This window comes from Polypterus senegalus, chromosome 12, assembly GCF_016835505.1.
Source record: "Polypterus senegalus isolate Bchr_013 chromosome 12, ASM1683550v1, whole genome shotgun sequence".
Classification (NCBI taxonomy): Eukaryota; Metazoa; Chordata; class Cladistia; order Polypteriformes; family Polypteridae; genus Polypterus; species Polypterus senegalus.
Genome location: NC_053165.1, coordinates 32,483,966 through 32,496,570, shown reverse-complemented (window position 1 = coordinate 32,496,570; position 12,605 = coordinate 32,483,966). Strand labels below are relative to the sequence as shown.

Genomic DNA, 12,605 nt, shown 5'->3' with positions numbered 1-12,605 from the left:
AGCATTTGTGGCTTCTAGGGGGCATTGCAGTACATCAAAACCCAGTCACAACTCCACAAACACAAGTGTCAGGGGCAAATAAATGATCTATTTCAGCAGTACCTCCAAACGGGTTTCTTAACTTGATTTGCATAGTCCCAAATCTCTCATTTCTTCTCCCCCTGTCTTCTCTCTTCACTTCCTTTTCTTCACTCCTTCCAGAAGAGCTTTGTCTACTTCCACCTGATGCCAAAATGCCTGGGTGAGGCAGAGCAGCTTCTTTTATCTAAGCTGTGGGAGTACTTGTGATATCATCTACTGTTAAATTCTGGTGTGTACTTGTACAAATTTTATTTTTATACTGTATTGAGGACTTGTTCTGTTCTGTGTATTGTATTGTATTGACCCCCTTCTTTTTGACACCCACTGCACGCCCAATCTACCTGGAAAGGGGTCTCTTTTTGAACTGCCTTTCCCGAGGTTTCTTCCATTTTTTCCCTACAAGGATTTTTTTGAGAGTTTTTCCTTGTCTTCTTAGAGAGTCAAGGCTGGGGGGCTGTCAAGAGGCAGGGCCTGTTAAAGCCCATTGCAGCACTTCTTGTGTGATTTTGGGCTATACAAAAATAAATTGTATTTTATTGTATTATATTGTACTTCCAGTTCCAGGACATTACCCATAGAAAGCACTTCCGGGTCAGGCAGAAGTCCTGCAAATGCAAAGTAGGGATCACAAATTTCTGCAGCACCCCCTGGCAGCACCCATGAAATCCAGCTGGGCAGCTCTATGAAACTACAGTTCCCAGAAAGCCCTGGGGGTGTCCATTCAGGTACCGTAGCCTGGGAATGCTGCCACCTTGAGTGTCAGGGGAGCCACTGGTTCATATAGGTCGCCACCGCCCCAGCCTCCTGGCCAGGTAAAAATCTCCAATCCATCTCTTCTGGGATTCCAGCATATTTACTCTGAGGTTGGCATCACCTGCCTTCCTCCTGACAAAGGCAGGGAACAGCCTGCCTTTATAATCGGCAGTCATGCACCATCCCAGTTGGTTATGTCGGCCCATGCCTACCATCCATCACACTGTATAAAAAAGAAAAGTGAGGCAGACATGACTTTTGCAAATCTGAGTAGAAACATGGTGCTTAAAGATGTTTATCAAAATACACAACTGGTGACAACTAAACATGGGTGGTGGTATGGTAGCCAGTTGAGTTCAACTTCCATTAGCAGAAACCAAGAGGCAATGACCACAAAAACACTGGATGCTGAAAAACTGGAAAGGCATGACTCTATTGCATGAATTCACAGTTCCTGCTGAATCACACTGATAGAAGAACCAGGGTATAACAAAAGCCACATAGGTCCATGGAGCTGTGCTGCCAGATACCAACAATATACATTGGTTGTGGTGTATTATGACAGACGGATTGGAACAGTTAGGTGCGTTGTACTGGTCAGTAGTGGAGACGAGAACGCTGAACCGAAGGGCAAAGCTTCACAATTTACTGGTTGATTTATGTTCCTGCTCTCACATATGGCCACAAGCTTTGAGTAATTACTGAAACTTACTTAACAGGTAGAAAATGCTTTTGTTAGTTGTGGAATTATACTTTGAAAACACATGATATTCTATATGGTGTTCCACAAGGATTTATTCTGGGTCAACTGCTCTTTTTGATCTACATGCTTCGATTATTTCAAATTATCTCAAGGCATGACTGTGAGCTACCACAGCTATACTGATGACACACAACTGTATTTATCAATAACGCCTCTTACTTCACTTACCCAGTGTCTTACTTGTGTTTCTGAATAGATGAATAGTAATTTTCTCAAACCAAATAAGGAGAAAATAAGAATCTTACTGATTGGCAGAAATTGATATAATGAGGGTATTAGAAATAAACTTGATCCATTAGGCTTGGAAGTCAAAACAAAGGTAAAGGACTTAGGGGTAATTATTGATTCTGACCTAAATTTTAAATCACATATTAATCAGATCACTAGGACAGCATTTTTCACTTAAGAAATATACCATAGCAGAAATTAGACCCTTTATAACGTTGCAAGATGCTGAAAAATTAGTTCACACTTTTGTTTTTAGTCGATTAGATTACTGCAACGCACTCCTCTCAGGACTACCCAAAAAAGATGTCAATTGATTACAACTAGTGCAGAATGCAGCTGCTAGAACCTTAACTAGGAAAAGAAAATCTGAGCATATCTCTCCAGTTTTGATGTGCCATTTATAATTGAATTTAAAATACTATTTATGGATTAGATAGCCTTAAATAATCTTGCTCTATCCTATATTTCAGAATGCCTCTCACCTTACACTCTAAGTCGTAACCTTAGATCTTAGATCTTCAAATGAGTGTCTGCTTATAATTCCAAGAGCTAAAATTAAAAGAAGTGGTGAGGCAGCCTTCTGCTTTTATGCACCTAAAATATGGAATAGTGTATCGATAGAAATTCGGAAGGCTAATGTGGTGGAGCATTTTAAAAAACTGCTTAAAAACATTATTTTTCTTATACAGTACTTTAATTTTATTATAGCCCTGATATTCTGTATATGCATTTAATTATCATTTGTATCATGGATCCACAATCGGTACTAACCCCTACTTTCTCTGCTATTCTTTTTCTTTTTCGATCTGCATCCCCACCACCTGATCAAAGCACCATGCAGTCCTTACATTGATGAATGGAAGGCCAGATGTCCACATGACCATCATCATCTTAGTCTTCCATGTGAAGCCTGAAGACCAATGAGGACTGATTATGAGGTCATTGATGTTAGGTAGAATGTGTAGTTTTTCTGTACTCCTGGCCATTGGACTTTACTTTATTCTTTGTTACTTAGCATTGCCTAATCTTATTTTTATATTTTTCTACCTTCTTTCTTCATCTTGTAAAACACTTTGAGCTACATTATTTGTATAAAACTGAGGAGTTGGAGTAGGTGGTGGGGAAAAGGGATGTCTGGGCATCTTTGCTCAGACTGCTGTTCCCACAACCTAGACTTGGATAAGTGCAAGAAAATGGATGGATTGGTGGGTTTGGTTGTTTAATAGTATGTGCTGTGTTTTCATTAGAACCTAGTAACAAGTAATATATGAACATTTTTTTTGGCCAGTTGCATCACTAGAATTGTGGACCGTAATTCTATATATGACAATCCTAGAAAGTCTCCAAATTGTTCCAGGAACATGACAACAGACTCAGATTACTTAAAATGGACTAACTAATTACCAGACTTTAATTAATTAATTTAATGTTAATTTAAACATTTGAGCATTATTGAGATGAGATTGAAGGGCTATTTAAAGTAGTGGTCAACTACCAGCTAATCAGTAGCATCTATAAGACATGGGCATCACAAAAAACAGCCTTCCTGTCCCACTGTTTCAGCATCTTCTAGTGACCCTGTCCAGACAAGTTAAAACTGTTCTGAGGGCAAATGAGGGGGACAATTTGCCATTAGGTGACTACATTTAAATAACTCAATGACTTGCATACAGAGGAGTGTTTTTGTTGTGTGGCTTTGCTTCTTAGTGATGTTCTTCTTTCTAAATTCAAAGTCATTTTGTGGTATTCCTTCTGTATTTGTGTTAAGTCTGCATCATAGCATAGATTTACTGTAGATATTCTTTGCGAGTTGTGGACAGTCACAGTGCAAACCCACAACCACCACATGTGACATCACCAGTGACTCCATCAAAGTGGTCTGTAACTTGCAGAGAGGCTTGATAGCCTGATGTGTTCTGTTTGTTATACAATGACACAATAGAAAAAGGAAAAAGATGGGCTGAAACTCATACTGACCTTACCATAACTGAGAAACCTGTCATGCAGCAGTTTAATTAGCTGTCAAAATGGGGCAAGCTCATGATACCTTGGCTGAAAGGTCACAAGGGAGTTTGTCATTCCCTCTGATATCTATTCGTGTAATCTGACATCCTCAAATCAAAGAGATTCTCCAAAAGCAATCATTAAGTGTGACTTGCACTCTGACTCAAAGTCATGTACTGTGACACTGGCCTTGTTAAAAACCACAAATATAGGGGCAGGGGCCAATTAAATGTAGGTGAATCAATTGTTTTTGCTATAAAGAATAGAATTTCATTTGAGTGGGTTCCATAATCTCTGTCAGGAAGGAAAAAGAACGTTAAAGCAGATTGTGTAAAACATGATTAGACTTAAGTGGTGAAACCTTAAAGCAAATTCCATTTTCAATATGATAAGTGTATCAAGAAAGTCTTTGAAGAAAGCTTAATAACAACGGAGTAGAAAAAGAATAAATACTATGCATCCTAAGAATAAAAGCTGAGTTAAAGATGTAACTAGAAGCAAAGCAGAAGGAATCAGACAAAGCTGTCAAGCAGTCAACCAGTTAAGAACAATGGACAGAGACATGTGCTTAAACTTCATCCATTCCATCCATCCATTTTCCAACCCATTGAATCCGAACACTGGATCACGGGGGTCTGCTGGAGCCAATCCCAGCCAACACAGGGCACAAGGCAGGAACCAATCCTGGGCAGGGCGCCAACCCACCGCAGGACACTCGCACCCACACCCACACACCAAGCACACACTAGGGACAATTTAGAATTGCCAATCCACCTAACCTGCATGTCTTTGGACGGTGGGAGGAAACCGGAGTACCCGGAGGAAACCCACGCAGACACAGGGAGAACATGCAAACTCCACACAGGGAGGACCCAGAAAGCAAACCCAGGTCTCCTAAATGCAAGGCAGCAGCGCTACCACTGCGCCACCGCGCCGCCCGTCCTTAAACTTGCATTTAATAAATATAGTACTGTACATGAAATTATTCTTAAATCCATTTAATTCAATTCAGAGTTGCAGGTGGAATGCAAGAAGCAACCCTGGACAGGGCTCTAATCCATTTCAGGGCACACGCATAAACTCTTTGGCCAAATTAGAGTCACCAAATAACTAATTGCTGATCAAGATGTAGGAAGAAAACTGAAATAGTTAGAGGGAAAACAAGTAGAACTTGCACACTCCACACAAACAAGGACCAGCCATGGGACTCAAACCCGGGGCACTGGATCTAGGAGGCAGCTGCATTAACTGCAAAGCAGTCCATAACAATAGTGTGAGAAATGTTCTGTAGTAGCTCTTTAACTACATGAATCGATTCCATCCCCGTTAGTCACTTTGTTGAAACTCTGTTTACTAACCCACAATCATAAATTTGATTTTAAACAAGAAGGTGGAATGCATGGATGGGTGACTATCACTTTGTGTTCAGCAACATGTCTTACTCTGGTTTAGGCATTGCTCTGTAATTTTAGTTTCCAAAATATTGCAGTACCTGGAGGGTAGGGCTCAGTAGACATCCTCAGGAGACATTCCCAGTGATATTTCTTCCATTGCTCCACAATATGCTTTGTCGCCTTATCTGAAGCCATTTGGATGTCAAGTACATGCCCATGCAGAGTTTTTCTGTTTAAAAATAAGAAACACAATTGGTAAAATCTTAAATCAATGTGCCTGGAGCAAAAGAAGAGGTCTGGATTTAGTCATGACAGACTGCTCTTCATTCCAGAACTGCTTGGGTGATAGAGAAAAGATTAAGGTGGAGATTAGGCTTTAGTACATAAGGTCAGTATCATGGCTTTAACTTTATTAATCCATGCCTGTCAGGTGTAGATACCATACCATATATTCATCTTGGTAAAACCAAATCATATGATCAAGCTCAATGGGTTCATTTCTATCTGTTTATTATTCCGGGTGAAATTTTCTCCTGTATCAGAGTTTTGGCTAATTTCCAGCAAAGTGGAGTGAAGACTTTAGTATTGCTATTAGTGTGAGGTGGAGGTCTGTTATTGGAAAAATAAGAAACACAAAAGGGTCAATTCACACAGGTCTAATAGTCAGTCTTCACAACAAAATAAAAGGCAAAAACAACATTGAAAGGAAATTGATGGAAAAACTATTTTTCTGAAGCTACAAATGTGTATGTCCATTAAAACTGAGTGAGGCCAGTCAAGAAGTGCTAAATAAGATGGCCACCAAATCCATGCAGATACACCATTTGACTTTATACTTCATACCTGTAGTAGATGACCCCTAGTATTGAATGTCTTTGAAGCAAACAAAATCCAAAATGACAGAGCAATGCCTTTGGCAGCATATAATATAAGAATGAAAAAAAAAAAACAAAAGAAACAATAACATCCCTATTTATAGATATTCTATAGATATTATATATCTCTCTATCGACACAAGTGAGCACATAGGGGGCACGTTAAGGGGTCTCGTGACAGTAATTTTCCACCACTCTTGGATAATGTCTTCTCTTTTATTCCCTCTCTGAAGACCAGAGAATTGATGGCTTTTCCACCGCTGATGACACCTCTGGTGTTTGTCCACCTGGACATTCCTCTTTCTGCTCGAATCTCTCAAAACCAGAAGAACTGCTATGTTTGGTATTCGAAACCAGACTCCCTTCTGTGTTTTTTTTTTCTATTTTTGTCCTTACTTGGCCGGGATGCCCTTAGGATGGAAGGACAAGGTAGACTAGGCTTACACAGGGGTTTGCCTTCCCCAGTACATTACATGTAAGTGAGACCAGGCTTGCATCCCCACATGGGTGACAACAATTGATGCCGGGTATTGTAGTCCTGGGGGACAGCCTTGTTGGATCCTGTGCAGGATGGCCATGTGGAGCTGCAGGACTGGGGTGTCCCTCTGTTATGGGGAAATGCTGAAGTGCTGACAGACCACTTGTGATGGATGATTGAGAGCACTTCTGGGTAGGCTAGAATTAAAGGCAGTGCCTACCTTGCATGAGTGAGCCATAGTCGAGTGGATGTGGATGAAGCTTGCAAGAGGAGTGGAGGAGGCAGTGACCAGTGAAAGAAGGAAGAAAACTGTTGGGCTGTTGTTCTTATGCACATTTGTAGATGTGCCCTGAGCCTGCTTGTGTTTGGTGTTTGGGGATCTGAAGTGCTGTACAGTGGGATGGAAGGACAGGGGGAGAGAGCATCTCCGAGGCACTACATCCCCTGGGACGCTAGAGGGTAGCCCTACTGGGCACACTGGGAGTTGGAGGTTGGTACAGTCCTGTTCGGTTCTATGGGGGCCACCAGTGGGAGCTGTAGAACCCTATAGTAGATTTCCATCACACCTGGGAATGATTCCATGGACACTGTTGAACCACGTGGAGCACCCCCAGGAGCTGAATAAAAGGGACCACCTCACTCTATTCAAGGAGTCAGAAGTTGAAAGAGGTGGACAAAGCTTGGCCAGGAGGAGTGGAGGATTAAGAGAGTGAGAGAGAGAGAGATAAGAGAAGAAAAGGACTGTGCTTTGTACTAGTGCTGTGATTACATAGTGTTGCTTTTGGGCTGGAACTCATGTCTCTGGCTGTCTGTGTTGGGTTAGGGTGGCTGTATGCGTCCTGGTTTCTCAACATTATATATATATATATATATATATATATATATATATATATATATATATATATATATATATATATATATATATATACCTGTATAAATCTACTATATAAAAAAATTTGGGGTCGAGACGTGATCATCTGGGGAGACACTTTAAAGTCCCATGAGACTACTTGCACATCACGCCGCTACTTACAAACAATTTCTCAATTTCTCAGAGACACTTTTAATGTCCTGGGAGACAAGGAAGTGACACAAATGGACAGCTGATATATATCAGCCTCTGTTCGATTATGTAAACACTAATCTCTGTTAGTTCTTTATGTTGTTTTTTAAGACAGAAAGTTTGGCAAATAGTTATTTCTCACCACAGCTCATGTTTTTGACATATCATTTCAGCCATGATCTTAACTGGATGAGAATAAAAAAATCTGTATTTACTGCATAATTGTTGATTCCTCTCATGCTGTCAAATTACAATTTTTATTTAAAATGGTTGTACTTTCCTGTGAGTCTCTTTTGCAGCCAGACATCTCCTCTCATGCAGCTGCTCTAACAGACAACAGTATGACACTTGCTTAGACAATTTACAGTAATGTTTTGAAATAAAACTTGGCTAATGCAGGGAAATGGATCTAATACCAAAATAATAAATTAAATGATAAAATTCTTCATTAAACTGTGACACGAAGATCAAAAGATTATTATTATTATTATTATTATAGAGAAGGCCAGAAAGAGTTGCATTGCGTCTTTGTGGACCTGGAGAAAGCATATGACAGGGTGCCTCGAGAGGAGCTGTGGTATTGTATGAGTGGCAGAGAAGTACGTAAGAGTTGTACAGGATATGTACAAAGGAAGTGTGACAGTAGTAAGGTCTGCGGTAGGAGTGACGGATGCATTCAACGTGGAGGTGGGATTACATCAGGGATCTGCTCTGAGCCCTTTCTTATTTGCAATGGTGATGGACAGGTTGACAGACGAGATTAGACAGGAATCCCCATGGACTATGATGTTTGCTGATGACATTGTGATCTGTAGCGATAGTAGGGAGCAGGTCGAGGAGACCCTGGAGAGGTGGAGATATGCTCTAGAGAGGAGAGGAACGAAGGTCAGTAGGAACAAGACAGAATACATGTGTGTGAATGAGAGGGAGGTTAGTGGAATGGTGAGGATGATGCAGGGAGAAGAGTGGGCGAAGGTGGATGAGTTTAAATGCTTGGGATCAACAGTACAGAGTAATGGGGATTGTGGAAGGGAGGTGAAAAAGAGAGTGCAGGCAGGGTGGAATGGGTGGAAAAGATCTATCTATCAAAAAAGAAAGGTCATAAGAGAATATGCAGACAAAACCTTCAACTAACCAGACTTTCCTCCAACATACCATAAGGTTGCTAATGCAGTGATGAGGAGCTATAATATGGTGATACTGTTCCTCATTACTGGTACCCAGGAGTCCTCAGATGTATCACAAGTCAGGAAAGCCACGTGACCACTATCAAGGTGTCGTGTTACTGACCATTGCCAGACATGTTCCAATAATCTTCATTCTGTAGTGGGATACAAAAATGTACTCCTGTAATAAAAAATGCCTTACAGTATGAGAGCTATCTATACCTTGCTATGTGAAGGCTGTTGATAGTACCACTTCCAGAATTAAGACATCTTTCAGTAATTTGACAGTAGTTTTAGACATACCCTGTGGTAATCAAGGATCCCCATTAGTGTTCCAGTATTAACTGAATGCTAAACCTAACTGTGGTACTATGAAATATGCAAGTGGTTGTCATCAATTGGCATACATATATTTTACATTGATGAATCAAATCATACACAGAAATGCAATCAGCAAACAAAAGCCATTGTGCCTTGTACTTCTGGACAGTTTTCACATATGCATTCAGATGTTGTGTTCACAGGACTAAAATTGTTATTTCATCGTGTGAATTGAGGTAATTGTGGCCATAATCCAATTCATTACTTAGTGCTTGCTTAAGAAGACAGAAGCATGTTGTAGTGTTTGCTTGCAGTGCCATTGCATTGGCAATCATTATCACATTCTTTAGCATCACTGAGACCAAGACTAGAACAAAAAACTTCTTGGGGCTCCTATTATTTCTTTCCCAAGAAAGGTTATGCCCTCTTTTTAAAACTTTAAGCTACAGCCAATCAAACATCCAGTCCTGCCCAGTCTGTGAAGTGCACATTGCCTTTATGCCTGTCATGTGATTAGCTGTCTGCCTGCTGCTACAATACTTTCTTACAAACTCAGCAACGCTTGATTTATAACACTAAAACATTTTTAAAACATATTGTTAGGGATCATCATCATTTTCATTTTTCGACTTTAAGGGGGTTCAAAGGGTTACTTACAGAGTTTCCACTCCTGGATTTTGCACCTAATCTGAGTTAGGCTATCTAGGGTAAACATCATCCAATTTGGAGATATGCTGGATGAATTCTGTAGAGTATTATTAGTCCCCCTCAAATATACTTTCCCAAGAACAGGAGCATAGCCATAGAGACGTTCACTGATAAAGTCCAGTGCAAGGCCATTTAAAGCATGAGGATTTAGATTTCTGGTTTATGTACATGCTGACAATTCAGGCAATAACTATATAACAATATTTAATAAAAAAAAACATGCATCTTATACCTTTTGAACATATGACCCGATTATAGAAATGTGGATGTTGCTTTCCTGAACCAGTGCTCTGTTACTTCCTTTAAAGTAATTGGGTGAGATGAAAAAACAAACTAAATTACGAAAAGCTCTCTCCACTTCCACTTCCGCTCTACAACCATTCCAACCTTCCAGCCATCTTTGACTTCCCTGAACAGAGCACTGGTTCAGGAAAGCAACATCATCTCATGACAAACAGCAAAGTGCCAGAGGCAGCATAAAACGCATCCGACAACTTGGTGCAGGGTTGCATACAGTGCAAAGAGGACAGTATTTCATATATTTCCATCTTGTTAACAGTGGATATAATGGTTAATAAACAGTGATTGTGATAGAACACACACATTAACCAAAGATGGACATCATAATGGACCCCCTGCACTACACTATAAAATTACTTCTAAAAAAAACTGTTGCTCGATTAACTGAGCCATGTCCATTGTTGACATGCTGGATATGGTATCTACTATCCATATTTATAGGCTGTTAAGTCTATAGTGATAATATCTTCATGTAATTAATAACCAGACCACGCTATGAAACAAACCACAAAATAAAGTTACCAAGTGGAATAATCTGTCACTCATGGCCAACACAAAGCAACATATACACTCCCTGCTCCAAGACCACCTTCCCTTAAGGTACTGAATGCACTGGACCTTCCATTAGTGGAGCTTTTTAAAATGAACCGTGTGGTTAGAGAGTTGTAAGCAATTTTGAGCAGGGTTTTATAATATTTTTTTCATTAGCTATAATCTCTTTAAAGGTTTCATAACTGTAATTTTCACAATATAAAGTAAAATTAATTTTATGCAACTTTTGCTATGTATGAGAAATTGGATCAGTTTCATTTTTACCCAATTATGAAAATAAAATTTAACCTGTATGTTATTCATCCTTAATTTAATTCCATCCTGTGTTTCAGTGTTGAATAGTAACTCCTCTCAGCTTTGTCCACAAGGCTGCTCTGCTTATATGCTTTTTTTTGTAAAATAAAGTACACAAGTAGAGAGCTGAAACTTGATTGGTAAACTTAATTTGGTACATGCAGGAAAGACAGGTGTAGTGCGTGACGGCTTACTCTGCGATCATTTTCATGAATTTTGTTGGAACTCATTCCCTCTAAAGGCATTATTTTAGTCCTGTAGTATTTATGCTGATATCCAACACCTTCTGGGATTGATTTGCACTGATGGCTAAGGAAGCAACAAGATCATAGGGCTGGTGGGACAGTGAATCGCTGCCACAAGAATCACAGACACAACATGTGGTTTACAAAAGATTTAGAAAAGAGGATCTAGTTTTTATGCTTAAATGGAAAGTGGTGTAAAAGTGATTCCCTTAAGCTTCAGTTTTTTTCCAGTGAACATATATTCAACTGTGGCTCTATTGTGATGACTTTATAATCACACACTGCGGTGGGCTGGCGCCCTTCCCGGGTTTGTTTCCTGCATTGCTCCCTGTGTTGGCTGAGATTGGCTCTGGCAGACCTCCGTGACCCTGTAGTTAGGATATAGCGGGTTGGATAATGGATGGATGGATGATAATCACACAAGCCAGTCCATTAAGAATCAAAGAACACTTTTATAATGTCTTCAAAATTTTTTGATGTGCGGTAGTAAAATGCACTCAAAAAAAAATTCCTTGGAGGCGCTTAACTCAATTATGTGTTTAAAAATTCCATGTAAATGAATCAATTACTTCAAACTCAAATGAGTTACTCTAACCACAGTGGAAAGAATTAGGTGAACGTATATTTGAACTTCTTGGCCTTATTGCAACAAACAAGTGTGGACAGAAACCCATTCTGTTAAACCAAATTGTTGAGTATTAACAAAATTTAAATACACCGATTGAAAACCTCTCCCATTACATGATAGTTTCCTGTGCACCCAAAATGAGGAATTGGTCAGCACAGTGGCTCAGTGGTAGCACTGCTGCCTTGCAACAAGCAGGCCGGATTCTCCCTGAATGGAGTTTGCATGTTCTCCATGTGTGTTTCCCGCCAGGTGCTCCAGTTTCCTTTCACAGTCCAATGGTTTGTAAGTTAGGTGGATTGACGATGTTCATTTGGATCCATGTGTGTTCACCTTGTAATGGACTGCTGTGCTGTTCAGGGATTGTTTTTACCTTGTGCCCTGTGCTTGTTGGGACAGATTCCAGCTTCCCTGTGATAATGCTGAGGATAAAGTGGATGTGGAGTATGCATATTTTTAGAAATTTTATTTTCACATTTTAATTAAACTGAAAAATCATCTGATCACTATCCACAACCAATGGTTATTAAATAATATTATTAAGTAACCAGTTACACCAAGGAAGTTAAAATATTGCATAGCTACATGTCATCATAAGAAGAAGAAAAGTCTTTCTACATGATGGAGGGCAGCATTTCAAAATCTTTGTGATGTGTCATGCATGCACATTGGAAGACCTCCTCACGAGCTCCAACAAGATATATGATAACCCTCCAGGGCAGGAGGGTTGCTGTCACTGATGCTCTCCTCTCCTC

At 39.9% G+C, this 12,605-nt stretch overlaps 1 protein-coding gene across 1 annotated transcript in view; it reads right to left on the bottom strand.

The window, feature by feature from the left end:
- gipr (gastric inhibitory polypeptide receptor) overlaps positions 1 to 12,605 on the bottom strand; it is a 102,259-nt gene that overhangs the window by 72,794 nt on the left and 16,860 nt on the right. The window contains exons 2-3 of the mRNA XM_039773007.1: positions 8,795 to 8,960; positions 5,322 to 5,452 (exon numbers count right to left, since the gene is read on the bottom strand). Of these exons, the coding sequence (XP_039628941.1) occupies positions 5,322 to 5,418 (97 nt within the window). The 5' untranslated portion in view covers positions 5,419 to 5,452; positions 8,795 to 8,960. The remainder of the gene's footprint in view (positions 1 to 5,321; positions 5,453 to 8,794; positions 8,961 to 12,605) is intronic.